This window comes from Acipenser ruthenus, chromosome 24 (assembly GCF_902713425.1).
Source record: "Acipenser ruthenus chromosome 24, fAciRut3.2 maternal haplotype, whole genome shotgun sequence".
NCBI lineage: Eukaryota > Metazoa > Chordata > Actinopteri > Acipenseriformes > Acipenseridae > Acipenser > Acipenser ruthenus.
In genome coordinates, this window is record NC_081212.1 from 13,474,283 (window position 1) to 13,499,682 (window position 25,400).

The following is a 25,400-nucleotide window of genomic DNA, read 5'->3' on the forward strand; positions in this document are numbered from 1 at the left end:
TAGATTTTAAATTTGCGAGTGTGAAAGAAGAATTGGACCTGACGAAAAAGGATTTGGGACTTCTTTTTTCAATATTTTTTTCGTGAGGTTCTTTCATTCTCGTGAAAAAAGAAATCTCTCGCTACACCGGCTCCATTGCCTGCCTGTCAGGTCTGTGTGTGAGGTGATGACGTCACTTTTGGGGAGGGGCATGAATGAAGCACCAGCCTATCGTGTACTGGTTAGCACGTTTGCCTAGCACTGGTTTGAAAACTGGTGAAAACTTTTTTTTTTTATATTAATTATACTTTTATACTAATGTAATTTATTCATTAATTCGGTTTTTGTTCATGAGTGCGAAATTGCTAACAGTGTATTATATATTATATTTTAAATATTAATGGTTATAGTAAAAATAAACGTCCTCGCTTGAAAAGTATCACGTTGTTACATTTTTTTATTTTATTTTTTTGTATTTATTTTTTTGGTGAGACAGATTATTTGTATTTGGTTTTATTACTATCTGCATTACTATTCCAGCCCCGAGTCCTTTTTTTTTTTTTTATGAGCCCATTTTAATGACTAGACGTAAAAAATATATAGGTTCCGTCTACTCCACTGTTATTAGAAAAAAAAAATTTTTTAGCAAGGTAGTATTGGTGGACTGTCAAATCACAGCTGACAGATTGTCTATCTGGAGGCGGGACACAGAGCGAGCGCTCTGGCAATAGGTCAGTGTTAAGGTCATGTGATTCCTCTCTACAGGACGATATCTACCAAAAGCCATAAAGTGACAAGTTCTATTTAAGGGGCAAGGCAACACAAGCAACCACAGACAGCCATCAGTTAAACTGAACAATATACAACTCTCTGCAGATAACACAAGACTGTGGTTGCTTGTGTTGCCTTACCTCTTCCACTGCTTGTAAGGGGGTGGGAGGGAATGCAGAGTGAGGGTTAAAAACCCTAACATCGCATTGCCCTACTTTCAACCCTATGGTGCATTATATATATACAATGTGTATATATATATATATATATATATATATATATATATATATATATATATATATATATATATATATATATATATATATATATACTGTGCCTGCAAACATATAGGTAGGGTTATTAGACTTGTGCAGTCGCTGTGTGGATAAAGTGCATGAGTCATCTAATGCAGAAAGGTTTACAATCCCTATCGGATGTAGGCGGCAAGTGACAGCATAATAACTCTAAGCACCGAAATAGTACAAACATGTCCACTGTGATTCACTGCACTGATTTAAACTGAAGTTCATGTCCACTCTCTGCACTGCTGAAGGCGCCATGCTTTGTGTTTAATGCTGGCTTGCTGACTTTCCTGTTCAGCTCAGATCAGGGATGCCAGAGCTTTCAGTCATTGTGCTCCAATGCTGTGGACCCATTCATTTTAATAGGGATTCAGTCAAGACCAAAAAACCCTGCACAATACTACAGGATGCCGGTATGCAGAGGGTCTGGGTCTGTTAAGTGAATATAATGTTATTTGCAATTCATATCTGTGATGTAATATAGTATGCATGAGGATAAAGTTGCAGTGAGGCCACCATTAAGAAAAAAAGTGTCTGAATGTTTTATTTTGTAATGGAAGTCTGAGCTGGATTACACATTACATCCACTGTCCATTCTCTTTTGAATAAGTCCCCTCCAATCCAATCAGGCAGAGATTAACACTAATGGTTTCTTTAAAGCGAGCTCTCTGGGGAGCGAGTGAGGCTCTCTGTAATGCTCCTCCTCATTGTGATGCCCACTCTAGGTACAGCGCACGGCTGTCACTGAGTCAGTGTTGCTCAGATACAATGACAAGAGGCCAAGGAGTCAATTTAGTGTGTGAAAGACCCCTGAAACCATGACTATTCAATATTTCAATAGCAGTGCATGAAATCGGGGTCCCAGACTGGCTGTGTGAGTTGTACAGTCAAGAGAGTGCAGGTTTGCATCCTGGCCGTGCCAAGCTGCCAGTCTTCACTGGGAATTCCATAGGGAGCATTGCATTAGCTCTTATAGGGAGCATTGCATTAGCTCAGATAGGGAGCATTGCATTAGCTATGATGGGGAGCATTGCATTACCTCTGATAGGAAGCATTGCATTAGCTATGATGGGGAGCATTGCATTACCTCTGATAGGAAGCATTGCATTAGCTATGATAGGGAGCATTGCATTAGCTCTGATAGGGAGCATTGCATTAGCTCTGATAGGAAGCATTGCGTAAGCTATGATAGGGAGCATTGTATTAGCTATGATAGGGAGCATAGCATTAGCTATGATAGGGAGCATTGCATTAGCTCTGGTGCTCCGGTGGGGTAGGGAGACAAATTTGACAAAGTCTGTTTCTCCTCACAGTGCCACCATGGACCCTACTGGTCAGGCACCCAGTGAGCTCAAGTGGACACATGCAGTGCTGGCCCATGTCCTTCACTGACTCTCAAGCTCCTGGGTGTAAAGAGGCAATTGACTTGGTCGTGGGATCATTAGATGTCCACTGACTTTCAGCTCTCCTGAGCTGCTGTGGGGATTGCTGTGGTGAGGGAAAGTAATTGGACATTCTAAATGAAACCAGTCCATCCGCATTCAGAGGGTCCTCATAACTGGACAGTACAAGGAAAGTTTTTAAGTACTTGTGGCAAAGTGGTTAACTGTGTGTAGGTGCAGGAATGCGCAGTGATTTAATAAACAGAGAAACAATTATAATCCAGGTGATACAGGTGCAGTGATGTCCGGGTTCATGCTGGCCTCTGGCGACAGCTCCGGACCTTGTTAGCTGTCTACTAATAGTAATAACAGTAACAATTTCTGACAAACAGACAAAACACTCACGGTACAATAAACACAAATACGGGTCCTTCCGGGTCTTTAACCATCAACAAAGGAACAGATTACGTCGCTTCGTCCCCTATTTGTACCGTCACACATGACCCCTTGGTAAACGATTGCAGCCGCTCCTCCAATCCACCCGGGTCGATCCTTCCGGGTCGATGAGTTAGTGCACCGAAGCTCCGCCCCCTTTCTAGATGACAACTTCCTTTTAACCCTGGGAATGAAGTGTCAGGCCAAACAGCCCGGGGTACTCTGTTCCCGTTGTTCATGCTGTCTGTGGCCCCTCACGGACCCTTTGGTTGATTTAAACCTGCTGTACAGCCCTGGGCTTGGGAAGTCAAATGAATAGCTTGAATGGAAGATTAACTGGTGGTGTTTTACAGGGAGCAAGCACTGAGGCACCTAGAGAGACTGAGAGAGACTGAAAAGACTGAGATGGAGATTAAAGTCTCCTCCCTGGAACTGAAGGTAATGCTTTCTCATGGATGCTCAGCTGCATATCTGCAGGTACTTTGTCTGTCTGTTCCAGGCTCTGCTCCAGAGCTCCCCTAGTGGAAAGGTGCTGCTGCTGCTGTCCTTTCATCAGGTCCTTTGTCTCACTGACCCTCTCTCTTAAGGTATAGGAGTATTTGTTCAAGCATACTCTTTATTATTAAAGGTTATTAAAGTTAGTCCCATTTTATTTCTTTAAACAGCATCACTTAAGATAACATAAATGTACATTTTTTAATCATCAGGAAATTAGACATGTTCATTGTATTTGTATTTTTTTTTTTAAATACGCTCTGACCTTAATCTGAGATATTTCTCAGGAGTCATTCAGGAAACAGGCATGTCTTAGTTTTTCTTCTTTTTTAACTGTTACTGTGAATAGTGTTAATGTGTTTTATGAGTAAATTAATAAAGGTTTGTTTCAGTGGATTCCTGCTTGCGGAGATGGCACTGCAGGGAGATGGACAGACCTACAGAAGCGAGGGATCTGTGAATAGTGTTGCTCATGTTTTTGGTTTGTTTTAATTGATTTCAGCTTGCGGAGATGGCACTGCAGGGAGATGGACAGACCTACAGAAGCGAGGGATCTGTGATGACGAAGTGTTCCCGCTGCGAGTCTTTGGAAGAGCAGTTGGAGGGTAATGATCTTCTACACAACTTCCTTTGTTTGACTTGGATTTTCCTGTTTGGTTTAAGGGCTGCTGTTGTTGAGTTGGATAAATAAAAGGACAAACTCCCAGGTCCCAAGGCAGGAATCCTACATGTTTGAGTCTATAATGTATTGTGTAAACATACTGCATGCGGTGCATATGACTGACATACCACAGACAATGGGTCCTAACAGGTTTCTGTTATTGTCTTAAATGTACATTACAGAGCAGGTCCTCATGCATCTACCATACTCTACCACATTCCTGCTCGTACTGTCACACTGTAATTGTGACGCAGCTCAATAGGGGCACACACAGTGGAGTGGCTAAGCATAGGAATGCTAGTACTGTAGACGCGGTTTCAAAGATACAGTGCGTTTATAGTAGGAGGTGAAGATCCTATGTATATTTGTGACGGAGTCTCATCTCAAATCTTGTAAATGAGGTTAAGCACTGTTGGCAGCATGGCATTTCCAGCACACCATGGCTTGAGGTTCTTGTCCCCCTCTGGGAATGATACAATGGAGGTATCTGCACATACATACGTATGTCACACTGTAGAGTTTTACGAATGTCTACAGAATAAAACCTTATTAGTAACACACTTGACCCAGTACCACTATCTGGTGTGTTTCTGAGACGTCATAGAGGATACCAGTGACACTTTCAAATGGGATTACACATCCGCAATTATAATGTGCATGATTTCCAGACAGAGCAGCTCAATTCTAATCGGATTACACTCTTCCGGTCCAAGCCAGATGGCTGTTTGATCTGACAAGAAATATAGTGTAGTGTTCTTCTGTATCCATCATGCAGCTGTCTGGGGAGATCCACTCAGTGAACTAAGAAAGAAACGCTTCTGTGGTCGTCTAAAATGCTGCTAGTATGTAGAAGCATGGATGCTCAGATAATCTCATTGTTTGAACAGCTTGATGAATCTGTAATTTAGGCAGAGTGTACACATGGATGGAGGGTCCAGTGCAGATGTGGATGAGGCTTTGTGGCAAAGTGGTTAATAGAGTGCAGGTGCAGGTGATCAATGAACAGACAGACAATTATAATCCAGGTGTAAAGTTTGTTTAATGATATTTTTATGTCCAGTGCTTGACATACACAAGTCTGTTAGTGCGTGAATTAGTGCTTGTGGTGAAAATACAGTTATTTGTGATACAAGTGCAGTGCGTTCTGGGTTTGTGCTGGCCCCTGGCGACAGCTCCGGAACGTGTTAGCTGTCTAATGATAACAAGAAACAATTAGACAAAACAAACAAACGCTCACGATACGGATACACAAAACACAGGTCTTTCCGGGTTATTATCCATCAACCAAAATGAAGGAACAGATTACTTCGCTTCGACCCCTACTTATACCCCTTGGTAAATGATTGCAGCCGCTCCTCCAGTCCACGCTGCCACATCATTTCCCTTCCGGGTCGATGAGTTAGTGTACCGAAGCTCCGCCCCTTTTCTAAATGACCAACTTCCTTTTAACCCTAGGAAAAAAGTGTCAGGCCAAGCAGTCCAGGGTACTCTGTTTATGTTACTTCGCGCCCTCACAGGTCAGGAGGGAGATTTACCACCAAGAATCATTGTCCTTCTGTCACAGGCTTCTAATAAAGTGGTCAACTAAATATACATGTGTTTAGTTTCCCATAGTGAAAGCATAGCAAAGTGAAGTAAAGCAAAGTGAAAGCATAGCAAAGTGAAGTAAAGCATAGTGAAAGCATAGCAAAGTGAAGTAAAGCATAGTGAAAGCATAGCAAAGTGAAGTAAAGCATAGTGAAAGCATAATGAGGTGTGGTAAAGCATAATAAAAACCATGGCAAATGCATTGGATAACCATGTGAAACATACGGGAAAACAATTACAGTGTAGATGTACTGTGAAAGATTGGTAACACTTTAAAATAACAGCCACAAATTCAAAAAAAAAATCATATGAGATTCATGAGATTGCGTAGGAGTAATATCTGAATAATAAATGTGTTGTTATTTTGTAATGATTCTTCTAGTAGATGGTTTCTGCAGCTAATGAATAGAATTTATAGGACTTTATTCAAAGTGTATCCAACTTTAAACAGGTTGTTCTCTCGGAACTACCTTCCTGTTTAATTGTTTTTCAGATTACAGGAGACGACACAGCCAGCTGCAGCAGGAGAGAGGCGAGGGGGTGGAGTCACTGCGAGCGCTCCGTCAGGTAAGCAGAGAAACGCACTGCTGACTGAGAGGAGAGGCGAGGGGATGGAGTCACTGTGAGCGCTCTCGCAGGGAAGCAGAGAAACGCTCTGCTGACTGGGAGGAGAGGCGAGGGGGTGGAGTCACTGCGAGTGCTCCCGCAGGGAAGCAGACAAACGCACTGCTGACTGGGAGGAGAGGCGAGGGGGTGGAGTCACTGTGAGCGCTCCCGCAGGGAAGCAGAGAAACGCACTGCTGACTGGGAGGAGAGGCGAGGGGGTGGAGTCACTGCGAGCGCTCCCGCAGGGAAGCAGAGAAACGCACTGCTGACTGGGAGGAGAGGCGAGGGGGTGGAGTCACTGCGAGTGCTCCCGCAGGGAAGCAGAGAAACGCACTGCTGACTGGGAGGAGAGGCGAGGGAGTGGAGTCACTGCGAGTGCTCCCGCAGGGAAGCAGAGAAACGCACTGCTGACTGGGAGGAGAGGCGAGGGAGTGGAGTCACTGCGAGTGCTCCCGCAGGGAAGCAGAGAAACCCACCTGCTGACTGGGAGGAGAGGCGAGGGGGTGGAGTCACTGCGAGTTCTCCCGCAGGGAAGCAGAGAAACGCACTGCTGACTGGGAGGAGAGGCGAGGGGATGGAGTCACTGTGAGCGCTCTCGCAGGGAAGCAGAGAAACGCACTGCTGACTGGGAGGAGAGGCGAGGGGGTGGAGTCACTGCGAGCGCTCCTGCAGGTAAGCAGAGAAACGCACTGCTGACTGGGAGGAGAGGCGAGGGGGTGGAGTCACTGCGAGTTCTCCCGCAGGGAAGCAGAGAAACGCACTGCTGACTGGGAGGAGAGGCGAGGGGATGGAGGCACTGCGAGTGCTCCCGCAGGGAAGCAGAGAAACGCACTGCTGACTGGGAGGAGAGGCGAGGGGGTGGAGTCACTGCGAGCGCTCCTGCAGGTAAGCAGAGAAACGCACTGCTGACTGGGAGGAGAGGCGAGGGGGTGGAGTCACTGTGAGCGCTCCCGCAGGGAAGCAGAGAAACGCACTGCTGACTGGGAGGAGAGGCGAGGGGATGGAGTCACTGTGAGCGCTCTCGCAGGGAAGCAGAGAAACGCACTGCTGACTGGGAGGAGAGGCGAGGGGGTGGAGTCACTGCGAGTGCTCCCGCAGGGAAGCAGAGAAACCCACCTGCTGACTGGGAGGAGAGGCGAGGGGGTGGAGTCACTGCGAGTTCTCCCGCAGGGAAGCAGAGAAACGCACTGCTGACTGGGAGGAGAGGCGAGGGAGTGGAGTCACTGCGAGTGCTCCCGCAGGGAAGCAGAGAAACGCACTGCTGACTGGGAGGAGAGGCGAGGGAGTGGAGTCACTGCGAGTGCTCCCGCAGGGAAGCAGAGAAACCCACCTGCTGACTGGGAGGAGAGGCGAGGGGGTGGAGTCACTGCGAGTTCTCCCGCAGGGAAGCAGAGAAACGCACTGCTGACTGGGAGGAGAGGCGAGGGGATGGAGGCACTGCGAGTGCTCCCGCAGGGAAGCAGAGAAACGCACTGCTGACTGGGAGGAGAGGCGAGGGGGTGGAGTCACTGCGAGCGCTCCTGCAGGTAAGCAGAGAAACGCACTGCTGACTGGGAGGAGAGGCGAGGGGGTGGAGTCACTGTGAGCGCTCCCGCAGGGAAGCAGAGAAACGCACTGCTGACTGGGAGGAGAGGCGAGGGGATGGAGTCACTGTGAGCGCTCTCGCAGGGAAGCAGAGAAACGCACTGCTGACTGGGAGGAGAGGCGAGGGAGTGGAGTCACTGCGAGTGCTCCCGCAGGGAAGCAGAGAAACCCACCTGCTGACTGGGAGGAGAGGCGAGGGGGTGGAGTCACTGCGAGTTCTCCCGCAGGGAAGCAGAGAAACGCACTGCTGACTGGGAGGAGAGGCGAGGGAGTGGAGTCACTGCGAGTGCTCCCGCAGGGAAGCAGAGAAACGCACTGCTGACTGGGAGGAGAGGCGAGGGAGTGGAGTCACTGCGAGTGCTCCCGCAGGGAAGCAGAGAAACCCACCTGCTGACTGGGAGGAGAGGCGAGGGGGTGGAGTCACTGCGAGTTCTCCCGCAGGGAAGCAGAGAAACGCACTGCTGACTGGGAGGAGAGGCGAGGGGATGGAGTCACTGTGAGCGCTCTCGCAGGGAAGCAGAGAAACGCACTGCTGACTGGGAGGAGAGGCGAGGGGGTGGAGTCACTGCGAGCGCTCCTGCAGGTAAGCAGAGAAACGCACTGCTGACTGGGAGGAGAGGCGAGGGGGTGGAGTCACTGCGAGTTCTCCCGCAGGGAAGCAGAGAAACGCACTGCTGACTGGGAGGAGAGGCGAGGGGATGGAGGCACTGCGAGTGCTCCCGCAGGGAAGCAGAGAAACGCACTGCTGACTGGGAGGAGAGGCGAGGGGGTGGAGTCACTGCGAGCGCTCCTGCAGGTAAGCAGAGAAACGCACTGCTGACTGGGAGGAGAGGCGAGGGGGTGGAGTCACTGTGAGCGCTCCCGCAGGGAAGCAGAGAAACGCACTGCTGACTGGGAGGAGAGGCGAGGGGATGGAGTCACTGTGAGCGCTCTCGCAGGGAAGCAGAGAAACGCACTGCTGACTGGGAGGAGAGGCGAGGGGGTGGAGTCACTGCGAGTGCTCCCGCAGGGAAGCAGAGAAACCCACCTGCTGACTGGGAGGAGAGGCGAGGGGGTGGAGTCACTGCGAGTTCTCCCGCAGGGAAGCAGAGAAACGCACTGCTGACTGGGAGGAGAGGCGAGGGAGTGGAGTCACTGCGAGTGCTCCCGCAGGGAAGCAGAGAAACGCACTGCTGACTGGGAGGAGAGGCGAGGGAGTGGAGTCACTGCGAGTGCTCCCGCAGGGAAGCAGAGAAACCCACCTGCTGACTGGGAGGAGAGGCGAGGGGGTGGAGTCACTGCGAGTTCTCCCGCAGGGAAGCAGAGAAACGCACTGCTGACTGGGAGGAGAGGCGAGGGGATGGAGGCACTGCGAGTGCTCCCGCAGGGAAGCAGAGAAACGCACTGCTGACTGGGAGGAGAGGCGAGGGGGTGGAGTCACTGCGAGCGCTCCTGCAGGTAAGCAGAGAAACGCACTGCTGACTGGGAGGAGAGGCGAGGGGGTGGAGTCACTGTGAGCGCTCCCGCAGGGAAGCAGAGAAACGCACTGCTGACTGGGAGGAGAGGCGAGGGGATGGAGTCACTGTGAGCGCTCTCGCAGGGAAGCAGAGAAACGCACTGCTGACTGGGAGGAGAGGCGAGGGAGTGGAGTCACTGCGAGTGCTCCCGCAGGGAAGCAGAGAAACCCACCTGCTGACTGGGAGGAGAGGCGAGGGGGTGGAGTCACTGCGAGTTCTCCCGCAGGGAAGCAGAGAAACGCACTGCTGACTGGGAGGAGAGGCGAGGGAGTGGAGTCACTGCGAGTGCTCCCGCAGGGAAGCAGAGAAACGCACTGCTGACTGGGAGGAGAGGCGAGGGAGTGGAGTCACTGCGAGTGCTCCCGCAGGGAAGCAGAGAAACCCACCTGCTGACTGGGAGGAGAGGCGAGGGGGTGGAGTCACTGCGAGTTCTCCCGCAGGGAAGCAGAGAAACGCACTGCTGACTGGGAGGAGAGGCGAGGGGATGGAGTCACTGTGAGCGCTCTCGCAGGGAAGCAGAGAAACGCACTGCTGACTGGGAGGAGAGGCGAGGGGGTGGAGTCACTGCGAGCGCTCCTGCAGGTAAGCAGAGAAACGCACTGCTGACTGGGAGGAGAGGCGAGGGGGTGGAGTCACTGCGAGTTCTCCCGCAGGGAAGCAGAGAAACGCACTGCTGACTGGGAGGAGAGGCGAGGGGATGGAGGCACTGCGAGTGCTCCCGCAGGGAAGCAGAGAAACGCACTGCTGACTGGGAGGAGAGGCGAGGGGGTGGAGTCACTGCGAGCGCTCCTGCAGGTAAGCAGAGAAACGCACTGCTGACTGGGAGGAGAGGCGAGGGGGTGGAGTCACTGTGAGCGCTCCCGCAGGGAAGCAGAGAAACGCACTGCTGACTGGGAGGAGAGGCGAGGGGATGGAGTCACTGTGAGCGCTCTCGCAGGGAAGCAGAGAAACGCACTGCTGACTGGGAGGAGAGGCGAGGGGGTGGAGTCACTGCGAGTGCTCCCGCAGGGAAGAAGAGAAACGCACTGCTGACTGGGAGGAGAGGCGAGGGGGTGGAGTCACTGCGAGCGCTCCCGCAGGGAAGCAGAGAAACGCACTGCTGACTGGGAGGAGAGGCGAGGGGGTGGAGTCACTGCGAGCGCTCCCGCAGGGAAGCAGAGAAACGCACTGCTGACTGGGAGGAGAGGCGAGGGGGTGGAGTCACTGCGAGTGCTCCCGCAGGGAAGCAGAGAAACGCACTGCTGACTGGGAGGAGAGGCGAGGGAGTGGAGTCACTGCGAGTGCTCCCGCAGGGAAGCAGAGAAACGCACTGCTGACTGGGAGGAGAGGCGAGGGGATGGAGTCACTGTGAGCGCTCTCGCAGGGAAGCAGAGAAACGCACTGCTGACTGGGAGGAGAGGCGAGGGGGTGGAGTCACTGCGAGTGCTCCCGCAGGGAAGCAGAGAAACGCACTGCTGACTGGGAGGAGAGGCGAGGGGGTGGAGTCACTGCGAGCGCTCCTGCAGGTAAGCAGAGAAACGCACTGCTGACTGGGAGGATTAGGCGAGGGGATGGAGTCACTGCGAGCGCTCCCGCAGGGAAGCAGAGAAACGCACTGCTGACTGGGAGGAGAGGCGAGGGGATGGAGTCACTGCGAGCGCTCCCGCAGGGAAGCAGAGAAACGCACTGCTGACTGGGAGGAGAGGCGAGGGGGTGGAGTCACTGCGAGCGCTCCCGCAGGGAAGCAGAGAACGCACTGCTGACTGGGAGGAGAGGCGAGGGAGTGGAGTCACTGCGAGTGCTCCCGCAGGGAAGCAGAGAAACGCACTGCTGACTGGGAGGAGAGGCGAGGGGATGGAGTCACTGCAAGTTCTCCCGCAGGGAAGCAGAGAAACGCACTGCTGACTGGGAGGAGAGGCGAGGGGATGGAGTCACTGTGAGCGCTCTCGCAGGGAAGCAGAGAAACGCACTGCTGACTGGGAGGAGAGGCGAGGGAGTGGAGTCACTGCGAGTGCTCCCGCAGGGAAGCAGAGAAACGCACTGCTGACTGGGAGGAGAGGCGAGGGGATGGAGTCACTGCAAGTTCTCCCGCAGGGAAGCAGAGAAACGCACTGCTGACTGGGAGGAGAGGCGAGGGGATGGAGTCACTGTGAGCGCTCTCGCAGGGAAGCAGAGAAACGCACTGCTGACTGGGAGGAGAGGCGAGGGAGTGGAGTCACTGCGAGTGCTCCCGCAGGGAAGCAGAGAAACGCACTGCTGACTGGGAGGAGAGGCGAGGGGGTGGAGTCACTGCGAGTTCTCCCGCAGGGAAGCAGAGAAACGCACTGCTGACTGGGAGGAGAGGCGAGGGGATGGAGTCACTGCGAGTGCTCCCGCAGGGAAGCAGAGAAACGCACTGCTGACTGGGAGGAGAGGCGAGGGGGTGGAGTCACTGCGAGCGCTCCTGCAGGTAAGCAGAGAAACGCACTGCTGACTGGGAGGATTAGGCGAGGGGTTGGAGTCACTGTGAGTGCTCCCGCAGGGAAGCAGAGAAACGCACTGCTGACTGGGAGGAGAGGCGAGGGGATGGAGTCACTGCGAGCGCTCCCGCAGGGAAGCAGAGAAACGCACTGCTGACTGGGAGGAGAGGCGAGGGGGTGGAGTCACTGCGGGTTCTCCCGCAGGGAAGCAGAGAAACGCACTGCTGACTGGGAGGAGAGGCGAGGGGATGGATTCACTGTGAGCGCTCTCGCAGGGAAGCAGAGAAACGCACTGCTGACTGGGAGGAGAGGCGAGGGGGTGGAGTCACTGCGAGCACTCCTGCAGGTAAGCAGAGAAACGCACTGCTGACTGGGAGGAGAGGCGAGGGGGTGGAGTCACTGCGAGTTCTCCCGCAGGGAAGCAGAGAAACGCACTGCTGACTGGGAGGAGAGGCGAGGGGATGGAGGCACTGCGAGTGCTCCCGCAGGGAAGCAGAGAAACGCACTGCTGACTGGGAGGAGAGGCGAGGGGGTGGAGTCACTGCGAGCGCTCCTGCAGGTAAGCAGAGAAACGCACTGCTGACTGGGAGGATTAGGCGAAGGGGGTGGAGTCACTGTGAGTGCTCCCGCAGGGAAGCAGAGAAACGCACTGCTGACTGGGAGGAGAGGCGAGGGGATGGAGTCACTGCGAGCGCTCCCGCAGGGAAGCAGAGAAACGCACTGCTGACTGGGAGGAGAGGCGAGGGGGTGGAGTCACTGCGGGTACTCCCGCAGGGAAGCAGAGAAACACACTGCTGACTGGGAGGAGAGGCGAGGGGATGGAGTCACTGTGAGCGCTCTCGCAGGGAAGCAGAGAAACGCACTGCTGACTGGGAGGAGAGGCGAGGGGGTGGAGTCACTGCGAGCGCTCCCGCAGGGAAGCAGAGAAACGCACTGCTGACTGGGAGGAGAGGCGAGGGGGTGGAGTCACTGCGAGCGCTCCCGCAGGGATGCAGAGAAACGCACTGCTGACTGAGAGGAGGGGCGAGGGGGTGGAGTCACTGTGTGTGCTCCCGCAGGGAAGCAGAGAAACGCACTGCTGACTGAGAGGAGAGGCGAGGGGGTGGAGTCACTGTGAGCGCTCCCGCAGGGAAGCAGAGAAACGCACTGCTGACTGAGAGGAGAGGCGAGGGGGTGGAGTCACTGTGAGCGCTCCCGCAGGGAAGCAGAGAAACGCACTGCTGACTGGGAGGAGAGGCGAGGGGGTGGAGTCACTGCGAGCGCTCCCGCAGGTAAGCATAGAAACGCACTGCTGACTGGGAGGAGAGGCGAGGGGGTGGAGTCACTGCGAGCACTCCCGCAGGGAAGCAGAGAAACGCACTGCTGACTGGGAGGAGAGGCGAGGGGGTGGAGTCACTGCGAGCGGTCCCGCAGGGAAGCAGAGAAACGCACTGCTGACTGGGAGGAGAGGCGAGGGGATGGAGTCACTGCGAGCGCTCCCGCAGGGAAGCAGAGAAACGCACTGCTGACTGGGAGGAGAGGCAAGGGGGTGGAGTCACTGCGAGCGCTCCCGCAGGGAAGCAGAGAAACGCACTGCTGACTGGGAGGAGAGGCGAGGGGGTGGAGTCACTGCGAGCGCTCCCGCAGGGAAGCAGAGAAACGCACTGCTGACTGGGAGGATTAGGCGAGGGGGTGGAGTCACTGCGAGCGCTCCCGCAGGTAAGCAGAGAATTAATATACAGAGGTACACTGTCTGACTGGCTAGTGTTTGTGATGTGTTCTTCTCCTTGGTTTTATTATATACATTATTATACATTCTCAGCAGTACTGCTATAGATACACATAACAATATTTGATTACAAATCTTCAGTTTATAAGGAGCTGCCCTCACAATCTCTTGGACACAGTGATTGCTGATTCTCTAGTGTCATCCCCGTTTAGACTGTTCCTCACTGTGTCCTGTTCATTTCAGGGCTCAGTGAAGGAGAAGAGTGCTCCAGCAGTAAGAAAGGACATTCAACAAGGTAACAGCAACCACGAGAGGCAGCGGCAGCTCGTCACAGAGCAGGTACAGGGATTTGAATCTGGTTTCAATGTGAAGAAATGGTTTGAATCTTCTTTTAGTGTGAACCTGGTTGAAATCTGATTTATGTGTGGATGAACTGGGTTTGTATCGGGTTTAAGTGCAAAGTCATTAGTTTAGAACCTGTGTTTCTGAGTAATAGGACTGGAATTGAAGTTGGATCAAGAGTAATTGGACTGCAAGGATCAGGGTTTCAGTGTTGTGTTTGTGGGTGAGGGGTAGAGGACGTCACTCTGGCCAAGCAGCTGCTGTAGCACTTCATTCTTCCCACTCAGAGCAAGCCTGCACAGCGAGACACGTGCATTGAAATCCCATTGAATTCTAGCTCACTAACGTATGGAAATGCTGGCCTGCACACAATGGTATACAAACTGAGGCACAGGCACGCTCGGAATCCCCTGAAATCCAGATTCTAATAGTTACTCTTCCCTTGACTTCAGCAACAAGAATACAAAGCTAAATAACTGACTCTGAAACACACTTGAAGTGGGGGAACTGATTTATTTGTTCTTGTTTGATACAGTTAAAGAGTCTTTTCAAAGAGAAGAAGCAGCTGAATAAGGCGTATAGCAAGCTGCCTGACGCCAGGAAAGGGGAGCGCTCCCTGGAGGACTGGATTCCCAGGTCACGAGTCATCCAGGTGTGTAGCCTTCAGACATGAAATCCAGAGGAATACATTCAGAATCAACTCCAAAAACTCACAACACAGACACTAAATCCAGAGGAATACATTCAGAATCAACTCCAAACCTACAACACAGACACTAAATCCAGAGGAATACATTCAGAATCAACTCCAAAAACTCACAACACAGACACTAAATCCATGGGAATACATTCAGAATCAACTCCAAAAACTGTTTTGAGGGGTGGGGGAGTGTTTTGAGGGGTGGGGGGAGTGTTTGAGGGGTGGGGGAGTGTTTGAGGGGTGGGGAGTGTTTTGAGGGGTAGGGAGTGTTTTGAGGGGTAGGGGGAGTGTTTTGAGGTGCGGGGGAGTGTTTGAGGGGTGGGGGGAGTGTTTGAGGGGCGGGGGGAGTGTTTTGAGGGGTAGGGAGTGTTTTGAGGGGTGGGGGGAGTGTTTTGAGGGGTAGGAGTGTTTTGAGGGGTGGGGAGAGTGTTTTGAGGGGTGGGGGGAGTGTTTTGATGGGTGGGGGAGTGTTTTGAGGGGTAGGAGGAATGTTTGAGGGGCGGGGGGAGTGTTTTGAGGGGTAGGGAGTGTTTTGAGGGGTGGGGGGAGTGTTTTGAGGGGTAGGAGTGTTTTGAGGGGTGGGGAGAGTGTTTTGAGGGGTGGGGGGAGTGTTTTGATGGGTGGGGGAGTGTTTTGAGGGGTAGGAGGAATGTTTGAGGGGCGGGGGGAGTGTTTAGATGGGTGGGGAGTGTTTTGAGGGGTGGGGGAGTGTTTGAGGGGCGGCGGGAGTGTTTTGAGGGGTAGGGAGTGTTTTGAGGGGTGGGGGAGTGTTTGAGGGGTGGGGGGAGTGTTTGAGGGGTAGGGAGTGTTTTGAGGGGTAGGGGGAGTGTTTTGAGGTGCGGGGGAGTGTTTGAGGGGTGGGGGAGTGTTTGAGGGGCGGGGGGAGTGTTTTGAGGGGTAGGGAGTGTTTTGAGGGGTGGGGGGAGTGTTTTGAGGGGTGGGGGAGTGTTTGAGGGGTGGGGGGAGTGTTTGAGGGGTGGGGGGAGTGTTTTGATGGGTGGGGGAGTGTTTTGAGGGGTAGGAGGAATGTTTGAGGGGCGGGGGGAGTGTTTTGAGGGGTGGGGAGTGTTTGAGGGGTGGGGGGAGTGTTTGAGGGGTGGGGGAGTGTTTGAGGGGCGGGGGGAGTGTTTTGAGGGGCGGGGGGAGTGTTTTGATGGGTGGGGGAGTGTTTTGAGGGGGGGGAGTGTTTTGAGGTTTGGGGGGAGTGTTTGAGGAGTAGGGGGAGTGTTTTGAGGGGTGGGGAGTGTTTTGAGGGGTGGGGGGAGTGTTTGAGGGGCGGGGGGAGTGTTTGAGGGGCGGGGGGAGTGTTTTGATGGGTGGGGGAGTGTTTTGAGGGGTAGGAGGAATGTTTGAGGGGCGGCGGGAGTGTTTTGAGGGGTAGGGAGTGTTTTGAGGGGTGGGGGAGTGTTTGAGGGGTGGGGGGAGTGTTTGAGGGGTGGGGAGTGTTTAGAGGTGCGGGGGAGTGTTTGAGGGGTGGGGGAGTGTTTGAGGGGCGGGGGAGTGTTTGAGGGGTGGGGGAGTGTTTGAGGGGCGGGGGGAGTGTTTTGAGGGGTAGGGAGTGTTTTGAGGGGTGGGGGGAGTGTTTTGAGGGGTGGGGGAGTGTTTGAGGGGTGGGGGGAGTGTTTGAGGGGTGGGGGGAGTGTTTTGAGGGGTGGGGGAGTGTTTGAGGGGTGGGGGGAGTGTTTGAGGGGTGGGGGGAGTGTTTTGATGGGTGGGGGAGTGTTTTGAGGGGTAGGAGGAATGTTTGAGGGGCGGGGGGAGTGTTTTGAGGGGTGGGGAGTGTTTGAGGGGTGGGGGAGTGTTTGAGGGGCGGGGGGAGTGTTTTGAGGGGCGGGGGGAGTGTTTTGAGGGGCGGGGGGAGTGTTTTGAGGGGTGGGGGGAGTGTTTTGATGGGTGGGGGAGTGTTTTGAGGGGGGGGAGTGTTTTGAGGTTTGGGGGGAGTGTTTGAGGAGTAGGGGGAGTGTTTTGAGGGGTGGGGAGTGTTTTGAGGGGTGGGGGGAGTGTTTGAGGGGCGGGGGGAGTGTTTTGAGGGGTGGGGAGTGTTTGAGGGGTGGGGGAGTGTTTGAGGGGCGGGGGGAGTGTTTTGAGGGGCGGGGGGAGTGTTTTGAGGGGTGGGGGGAGTGTTTTGATGGGTGGGGGAGTGTTTTGAGGGGGGGGAGTGTTTTGAGGTTTGGGGGGAGTGTTTGAGGAGTAGGGGGAGTGTTTTGAGGGGTGGGGAGTGTTTTGAGGGGTGGGGGGAGTGTTTGAGGGGCGGGGGGAGTGTTTTGAGGGTTGGGGGGAATGTTTGAGGGGTGGGGGAGTGTTTTGAGGGGTGGGGGGAGTGTTTGAGGTGCGGGGGAGTGTTTTGAGGTGCGGGGGAGTGTTTTGAGGGGCGGGGGGAGTGTTTTGAGGGGTAGGGGGAGTGTTTTGAGGGGCGGGGGGAGTGTTTTGAGGGTTGGGGGGAATGTTTGAGGGGTGGGGGAGTGTTTTGAGGGGTGGGGGGAATGTTTGAGGGGCGGGGGAGTGTTTTGAGGGGTGGGGGGAGTGTTTGAGGGGCGGGGGGAGTGTTTTGAGGGTTGGGGGGAATGTTTGAGGGGTGGGGGAGTGTTTTGAGGGGTGGGGGGAGTGTTTGAGGTGCGGGGGAGTGTTTTGAGGTGCGGGGGAGTGTTTTGAGGGGCGGGGGAGTGTTTTGAGGGGTAGGGGGAGTGTTTTGAGGGGCGGGGGAGTGTTTTGAGGGGTGGGGGGGGAGTGTCTGAGGGGTAGTGGGGAGTGTCTGAGGGGCAGGCTGGAGTGTTTGGCTGGGGGCTGGCTGACTGCCTCCCTCCCTCCTCCAGAACGCAGCGGACACTATCGAAAGCCAGGAGAGGAGGCAGCAAGAGCTGGAGGGGGAGAACGAGAGGCTGAGGGGGAAGCCGGGTTATCGGGAGTAGGAGGAGTGTTTGAGGGGTGGGGGGAGTGTTTTGAGGGTGGGAGGGAGTGTTTGAGGGGTGGGGGGAGTGTTTTGAGGGTGGGGGGGAGTGTTTGAGGGGTGGGGAGTGTTTTGAGGGGTGGGGGGAGTGTTTGAGGAGTAGGGGGAGTGTTTTGAGGGGTGGGGGAGTGTTTTGAGGGGTGGGGGAGTGTTTGAGGAGTAGGGGGAGTGTTTGAGGGGCGGGGGAGTGTTTTGAGGGGTGGGGAGTGTTTTGAGGGGTGGGGGGAGTGTGAGGGGTGGGGAGTGTTTTGAGGGGTGGGGGGAGTGTTTGAGGAGTAGGGGAGTGTTTTGAGGGGTGGGGGGAATGTTTGAGGGGTGGGGGAGTGTTTTGAGGGGTGGGGGGAGTGTTTGAGGTGCGGGGGAGTGTTTTGAGGGGTAGGGTGAGTGTTTTGAGGGGCGGGGGAGTGTTTTGAGGGGTGGGGGGAGTGTCTGAGGGGCAGGCTGGAGTGTTTGGCTGGGGGCTGGCTGACTGCCTCCCTCCCTCCCTCCCTCTTCCAGAACGCAGCGGACACTATCGAAAGCCAGGAGAGGAGGCAGCAAGAGCTGGAGGGGGAGAACGAGAGGCTGAGGGGGAAGCCGGGTTATCGGGAGTACCTGGGGATGCAGAAAGAGGTGGAGAGGCTGCAAGAGCAACTGCAGGCCAAGGACAACAAAGTGAGTTTGAGCTCAGCAAGGTTCAAAGCATTATTCTCTCTATTAAAAACCATTACATCCTATAGTTAGTTCCACTTCAACATCTATTTATTCTACCTTTAAACTGCTCAGACAGATTGAATTATGCTATTTTTAATTATAGATTCAAAGTTACCATTGGACTCTTGGTTGCTTCTCTGACTAATGCCCTCCTTACCTGGTCACTGAGTTTTGGTGGACGGCCTTCTCTAGGCAGAGTCGCGGTTGTGCCATATTCTTTCCATTTTTTAATAATGGATTTAACGGTGCTCCGGGGGATGTTCAAAGTTTGGGATATTTTTTTATAACCCAACCCTGATTGGTGCTTCTCCAGAACTTTATCCCGGACTTGTTTTGATAGCTCCTTGGTCTTCATGATGCTGTTTGTTTAGATATGCTCTCCAACAAACTCTGGGGCCTTCCAGAAACAGGTGTATTTAATCTGAGATCATGTGTCACTTTAATTGCACACAGGTGGACCCCATTCAACTAATTGACTTCTGAAAGCAATTGGTTGCACCAGAGCTTATTTAGGGGTGTCACAGCAAAGGGGGTGAATACTTATGCAATCAAGACTTTTCAGTTTTTTATTTGTAAATAATTTTTAAAAATATGTAGATTTTTTTCCCCACTTCGACATTATGGACTATTTTGTGTAGATCAGTGACAAAAAATCCTAATTAAATCCATTTTAATTCCAGGATGTAACACTACAAAATGTGGAAAAGTCCAAGGGGGATGAATACTTATGCAAGGCACTGTATATATATACACAGTCATCTCCAAAATGATTGGCACCCTTGATAAAGATGAGCAAAAAAGGCTGTATAAAATAAACAACACAGGTAATGAGCTATATGTTATGCTCAAATATATGGGAAAACCATATTCTTTTATTCTAATACAATTGCTCAGAGAAAAAGTTTTTTATTAACAAGCAATAAAAAATGTTCTCAAAAAGATAGGTGTCAGAATTATTGGCACCCCTAAAGATTCTTACAAATAAAATCAAACAAAATTAAATCTGCATTAACATTCTACTTCTTTAAGTTCATCTCAGTCTTAAGGAACTCTATTGTGGCCTTCCATGGCTTCCTGTTTCACTGGGGTATAAAAATGAGGTAACACGCATATGAAATCCATTTGTCATCCATCACCATGGGGAAAGGCAAAGAATTCACAAATGAAAAGAAACAAATGGTTGTTGACCTTCATAAATCAGGCAGTCGGTACAAAACAATAGCTAAAAAACTAAATATACCACATACCACTATTAGGGCAATAATTAAGAAGTTCAAAACCACCGGAACATTGGTAAACTTGCCTGGTAGAGGACGCAAGTGTATCTTGCCCCCACGCACAGTGAGGCAGATGGTTCGGGAGGCTAAAGGAAATCCAAGGGCCACAGTTGGAGAATTACAGAACTTGGTTGCATCTTGGGGTCACCAAGTCTCCAAATCTACAATTAGATGCCACCTCCATGCTAATAGGCTATTTGGAAGGGTTGCCAGAAAAAAGCCTTTATTGAGAGCAACCAACAAACGTAAGTGCCTGGAGTTTGCTAAACAGCATTGGCACTTCGATTGGAACAGGGTTCTATGGTCAGATGAGACGAAAATAGAGCTCTTTGGCCACGCACACGAGCGGTGGGTATAGCGTCGAAAAACCTGGTTGCCTCTGCCAGGAGGCTGAAACTTGGCTGCAAGTGGATCTTCCAGCAAGACAATGACCCCAAGCACACATCAAAATCCACAAAGAAATGGTTAATTGACCACAAAATCAACATTTTGCGATGGCCATCTCAGTCTCCGGACTTGAACCCCATTGAAAACCTGTGGTTTCAATTGAAGAGGACAGTCCATAAGCGCAGACCGAAGGATATCAAGGATCTGGAAAGATTTTGTATGGAGGAATGAGATCCCTCCCAATGTGTTCTCCAATCTCATTAAACATTATATAAAAAGACTCAGTGCCGTTATCCTTGAAAGGGGAGGGTGCACAAAGTACTGAAAACAAGGGTGCCAATAATTGTGACACTTAATTATGTTTGGAAATAAATTTATAATTTGAGAAATGTGTAATTTTGGTTGATCCATTGAATCATTAATAAAGTCAAATATATTCCACATGTTGGAAAATTACAATATAGCCCAGTACTGGTATTATTTATTTTATACAGCCTTTTTTGCTCATCTTTATCAAGGGTGCCAGTAATTTCGGATGTGACTGTATGTTACACTCAGAGTGAGGATTCGGTCAATCACTGATTAAAAAAAAAAACTAAAAAAAAAAATACAGCTTCTTTGGTCTTTGAGTAAAGTGATATAATCAAATTGCATAATGTGCTTTGAGCAAATGCACAGTCCCAAACAGATTTTAAAGATGCTGCTCAATCTGCAATTAGCAATTAATTGTGGGGTGTTAAAAATGGGCATCAAGTGAAATACAAACTTTAATAGAATATTCTTTTATTGAATGAACATGAAAGCAGTCAATTATATTAGAGGTACACATCATTGATTCATTATATATATATATATATATATATATATATATATATATATATATATATATATATAAAATGTTATTTGTTAAATTGTGGTTGGTTTGACGCTGCCAGCGAAGTGTTGGGCACTAGTAAGGGGTCTGAAACACTGGCTGACACGTTCATTTGATTGTTTTCTTTATAACATTAATAAGATGTCTGCTTTTATTTTACATTTATTGATTAATATTAGCCAGGCACACTTTGTTTTATTAAGCAGGAAAAGCACCTCACAGCATAAGATATGCCTCTGACATTCTGCATTGGTTCATCAGTCCAGGGATTGACACATATTGAGAAAGGACGAACATTAAAGTTTACTGTGATGTCACATGGGATAAGAACAGCAAAGTGTAATAATTGTATATGCAAGTGTGATACAGCACAGTACAGGCCTATTAACAGAATAAACTGGTATTTAATGGGCCTTTCAAATGTTTCAGTCTCCAGGGTTGTCAGTCCAATACATTTCTCTAAAGAAATCCATTGCAGTTCATCTGGTATTGTTTATACAATGAGCAGCAATCTTAAGATGGTGTAACTTTTTTTCTATTCTAGATGTCTTCCATGAACAATGAAATGGAGAATCTGAAAGAGAAGAATGAAAATCTCATGAAGGGTAAGATTCTTCTTCTTATTATATCGACAGTAGTGACGTACCAGGCAAGCTTGGTCTGGTGCTTTCAGTTTGGTCTTCTTCCAGGTCGCTGCGGCCGCTGACTCTGTATCAGGTTTCCCTGTCAGCAGTAGGGAGACTCGAAGCCTTGACTAGTTCATACATTAGGGAAAGGCTGGGAGTTTCATGATGCCTTAGCAGGGTAGCACTGTACAGTAAAGGGAAACTGCAGCTGCCAGTCTCGGCTCTGAGGAATTCAAGTGCACTGAGGTTTATCTGGAAATGACACTGATGGAGTCGTGTGATGAGTGTGTGAGGGAGGTAGCACCCATAGTGAGAACTGAGAAAGTGGGCAGCAAAGGACGTGGTGGAAGGTGCAAAGGCTATACTTCGTATCAGTGGTATCATGGGGCAAGTACAACAGGGAAGAGGAGGTCTTGGTCTCAGCTCGGCTCTCCCAAGAGGCACAAAGCAGCTCCAGCTGAAAGGAGGAAGTTGCTTGTTACTGAAAAGTGCAAAAGCAGGAGGAGAGGTTGAGGCGTGTTGAGGAGGTGTGATTAATACAAGCACCATGTTCAACACGAATGGTTGCAGAACCACAACTTGATGAGGACAGCAACAACATGTTTTGCCAAGTTTGTGTTTCTGAAGAAAAAAAACATTCACGTCAGGTGTCAAAACTACAGGACATCTACCTTGGAATGAAATGCTGTTCTTGAGAATGACGCTGATCCCACACTGACTTATTGTAAATGTATCTGTCTGTTAGACCAAAACAAAGTCGTGCCTGCCTGATTAGGTATGCCTGTAAAGTGTCTATCGATTGTTTTTGAACTGGAGAGAGAGAAAAAGAACAGGATAGAGACGGAGTGACAGAGCGAGAGAATGTGAGCAATGCGTACTTCATTTATGAAAAAATACATTTTTTAAACTTCATGTTTACTTGTACGTGTTCTACAAGTTTTACAGAAATGTGCTTGATTGTAAATGATATGAATAATGTAAGGCAATATGTAATTTTTCAGGCTATGCTGCATGGCATTTTATTTATTTATTTATTTATTTATTTATTTATTTATTTTAGCTAATGCTAATTCCTTTTCTAATAAATGTTAGCTTGCGAGGTTCGGGGGGCGTGGAGCTGGGGGGGCCGCTAATCTCTAATCTTTCAATTTTCTAATCTCCAGTTAATTAGTTATATTTACTATTTAAGACCTGATCACCTGCACCTTTTCTGTCTAGTGTTTCGTTTTTTAGCAAACGCTCAGACGCCGTCGTTTCGTGCTTCACCTCTAATATCTAAACTTCGTTGCCTCGCTCACGCAGGTCGTTTCTCTGCACATCGCTGCCAAGATATTATCAATCATTTTCTTACCTGCTCAGGTGATCTTTCTTTTCAGTCAGCTTCTCTTTTCGGCTCCAAGAGCTCCAACGTTACTCTTTCCTGTTCCATCCGGTCTCCACCTCGGCATCATAGCCGTCCAAAACGCAGCTTCAATACTCAACTTGTCTGCAACTTTATCAGAAAGTCTGGTCCTCCGTTAAACTTCCAAGCTCCTTCAACATGACATCCTCATTCCCGTTGTCTGCGATTGCCTTACCTTAGCTCTATTTAATTCTACCACGAAGTTTTGTCGGCTTAATCCTTCTTTACTCCTCGCTTGTAATCAGACGCCCCTCCCCTCGCTCCCACTGAGCCAGCACAATTACCGTTTCATCAGAAGATCTTGCCCTGGACCTCCATCAGCTACGTTCAACCTTTTAAAGATGTATCCAGCCCATTCTAAACTCAGTTTTTAACTAGTGGCGGCTCGTGACTCGACTGGTCACAACATTCTCCAACTACACTATTGTACTGTAACTTTTCCACCGGCGTCTCACAGACTATGGTTACCACGGCAACGCCCTTATTGAGTGACTGCGGGGAGTGGTAAGTTGTCATGGTGACCAGGCGGCTTCATCAGGCTCTGCGTGCTCTGCGCCTCAGCACTGCAATCTTCCGGCTTCCTGTTGCTGCACTTTCACAACTGGCAGAGACGAATTCAACGCGCCGAACCATAACATCTAAATATTGCGTTAACTTATTTCTATTCATGACTATCTGTCCTAAACATGTCTAGAATATTTATTATTCAAATCTAAAGGAATAAGCAAATGTTGTTCTACATAGACAAGGATTTTAACCGTAATAACTTCTTAGATTCTACCCTGATTCACTCAGGTCAATGATGTAATTCCAATCATAAACTCTGGATGGCAGTATAATACCACAAGCTCTCTCTCTATACATTAAACCAGTTTGGTTTCGCTGCAAAGCTCGGACACTACAGCTTTTCTATCTATTCCCGCAGTTCTCACTCGGATGGATTCTCGGGAGTTCCCCTCCTGCCTCATCCTCCGTCTATCTATATCAAATGACATTCTTCAATTTCAACTCTTACCCCCCTCCCCCCGCCCCTTTGAGGCGGACTGCTCCTGACCAAATCTATAGATATTTCAACAGCCTCAGAGCAGCGGATTCGTCATCCTTTTAGGTTCTACAGCAGCCTCAGCTCTATGTATTCTCCATCCCTGGCTTCATCTAAATCAGTTTAACTCACAGTCCAATATCCACCACTTTCAGCAGATGTCTGTGCTCTACAGCAGATCATCACACTACCGATGGCAATCCACCATTCACTATTACAGATCCCTGCTTCAGCAGATATCGGCGTTCTGCAGCAGACCACCACGCTCTACCAATGGCAGTCCACCATTCACAATAACAGATCACTGCTTCGGCAGATCTCTCTCTACAGCAGACCACCGCTCATTATTGACAGCACTTCTTTGTTTACTTCCTCAGATCTCTGCACCATCCAGCAGATCCCATCCTCTACTGTTAATTGCTCCTCCCTGCAGCAGATCTCTGCTCCCTTTTCAGATCTACTCACTGCTCTAGCATGCAAGTTGCTTTAGTTCAGTCTAAATCTGGACCTGCACTACTCCAGATCTTCCAACGCTTCCGCTTTCCTCCAATACGCAGATCGTGGAAGCATTCCGCAGTCAAGGCTAATGCTAATCCCCATCTAATCAAAAATACGAGGTGCTTGTCTTTCTCAGCAATCTATTTATATGTCCACACATCCTCTCAAATATTACAGCATTAATACATGGTGAGAGACGCGGTGAGACTGGAAATCTGTCTTGTTTATGAGTTAAGGAGTTCCACTCTAGGAGAATAACTAGAGTTGTGAAACCCAGTCTCTCAATGTGAGTTCACCTTTTCCATTTCAAGCAGACATGATAGTAGCAGACCACAGATCGATCCCGTATTCACTGACACATAGGATAGTCAACATCTCATCTCTGCCCTCCATTCCAGTAAATGGAGCACAAAGCGTGCTGAGCTTCCCCAGCAGTCGATTTACACACGTTCGTTCAGATCCAGCTGCTACCTCAACTGTCAGTTCCAGCTCCCCTTTGGCCTCCACTTTTAGTGTTCAAGTTCCGTCGACTGGTCCCGTCTGCTGCGTGCCCCCCCCCCCCCCCGCCCGATTCACCAGCTGTCATTTGACTGAATCATCCTCTCAGTAACCTCCTTCAATCTGCTCAGCATTTCGTATCTGCAGCTCTCTCCCTCCTTCGACAGCTTCATATTGTACAGCTTGGTCAGTGTTTTAAACATTCTGTGCCAGAATCTGATTCATCCTATTCCTTCAAATCAAACCAGATCATGGCTTTCATCGTCCAGCTAGGGATTTTTTTTTTCTTCCCACCATTCTCTCCATACCAGTAGTTTGTCTGACTCTTTCCGGAATCTTCAAAGTCCCCCCCCCCCCCCCCCCCCTGCTGCACCTTCCAGCCTGCCTATATCAAGATCCCTTACGAAGATCTCCTCACGGAGACCATCTGCCTAACAGCTGATTCTTAAGAGCCTTCCCTTCTGCCTCACCTTCCCGCTGTCCGCCTTCTTCGGCTTCCTCAGAAGCTCAGACTTCACAGTTCCCTCAGCTTCAAGCTTCCCTGCAGCGTCGAAGATCTCCTAATCAGCCAACCTCTCCACCCTCCTTTCTAGAGCAGGCCTCCTTCCTCAGCTGTATTCTCCCCATTCATTTCGTATAGGTGCAGCTACCTCCGCTGCGAGAGCCAACA

General features: G+C 50.6%; 1 protein-coding gene across 1 annotated transcript in view; it reads left to right on the forward strand.

Moving 5' to 3' along the window:
- The window catches only part of LOC117429768 (paramyosin-like), a gene marked incomplete in the record, with an annotated part of 95,155 nt that overhangs the window by 64,867 nt on the left and 4,888 nt on the right, over positions 1-25,400 (forward strand). The window contains 8 exon segments of the mRNA XM_058999168.1: positions 3,223-3,307; positions 3,867-3,969; positions 6,106-6,179; positions 13,688-13,783; positions 14,322-14,438; positions 17,300-17,391; positions 17,874-18,087; positions 21,209-21,269. Of these exon segments, the coding sequence (XP_058855151.1) occupies positions 3,223-3,307; positions 3,867-3,969; positions 6,106-6,179; positions 13,688-13,783; positions 14,322-14,438; positions 17,300-17,391; positions 17,874-18,087; positions 21,209-21,269 (842 nt within the window).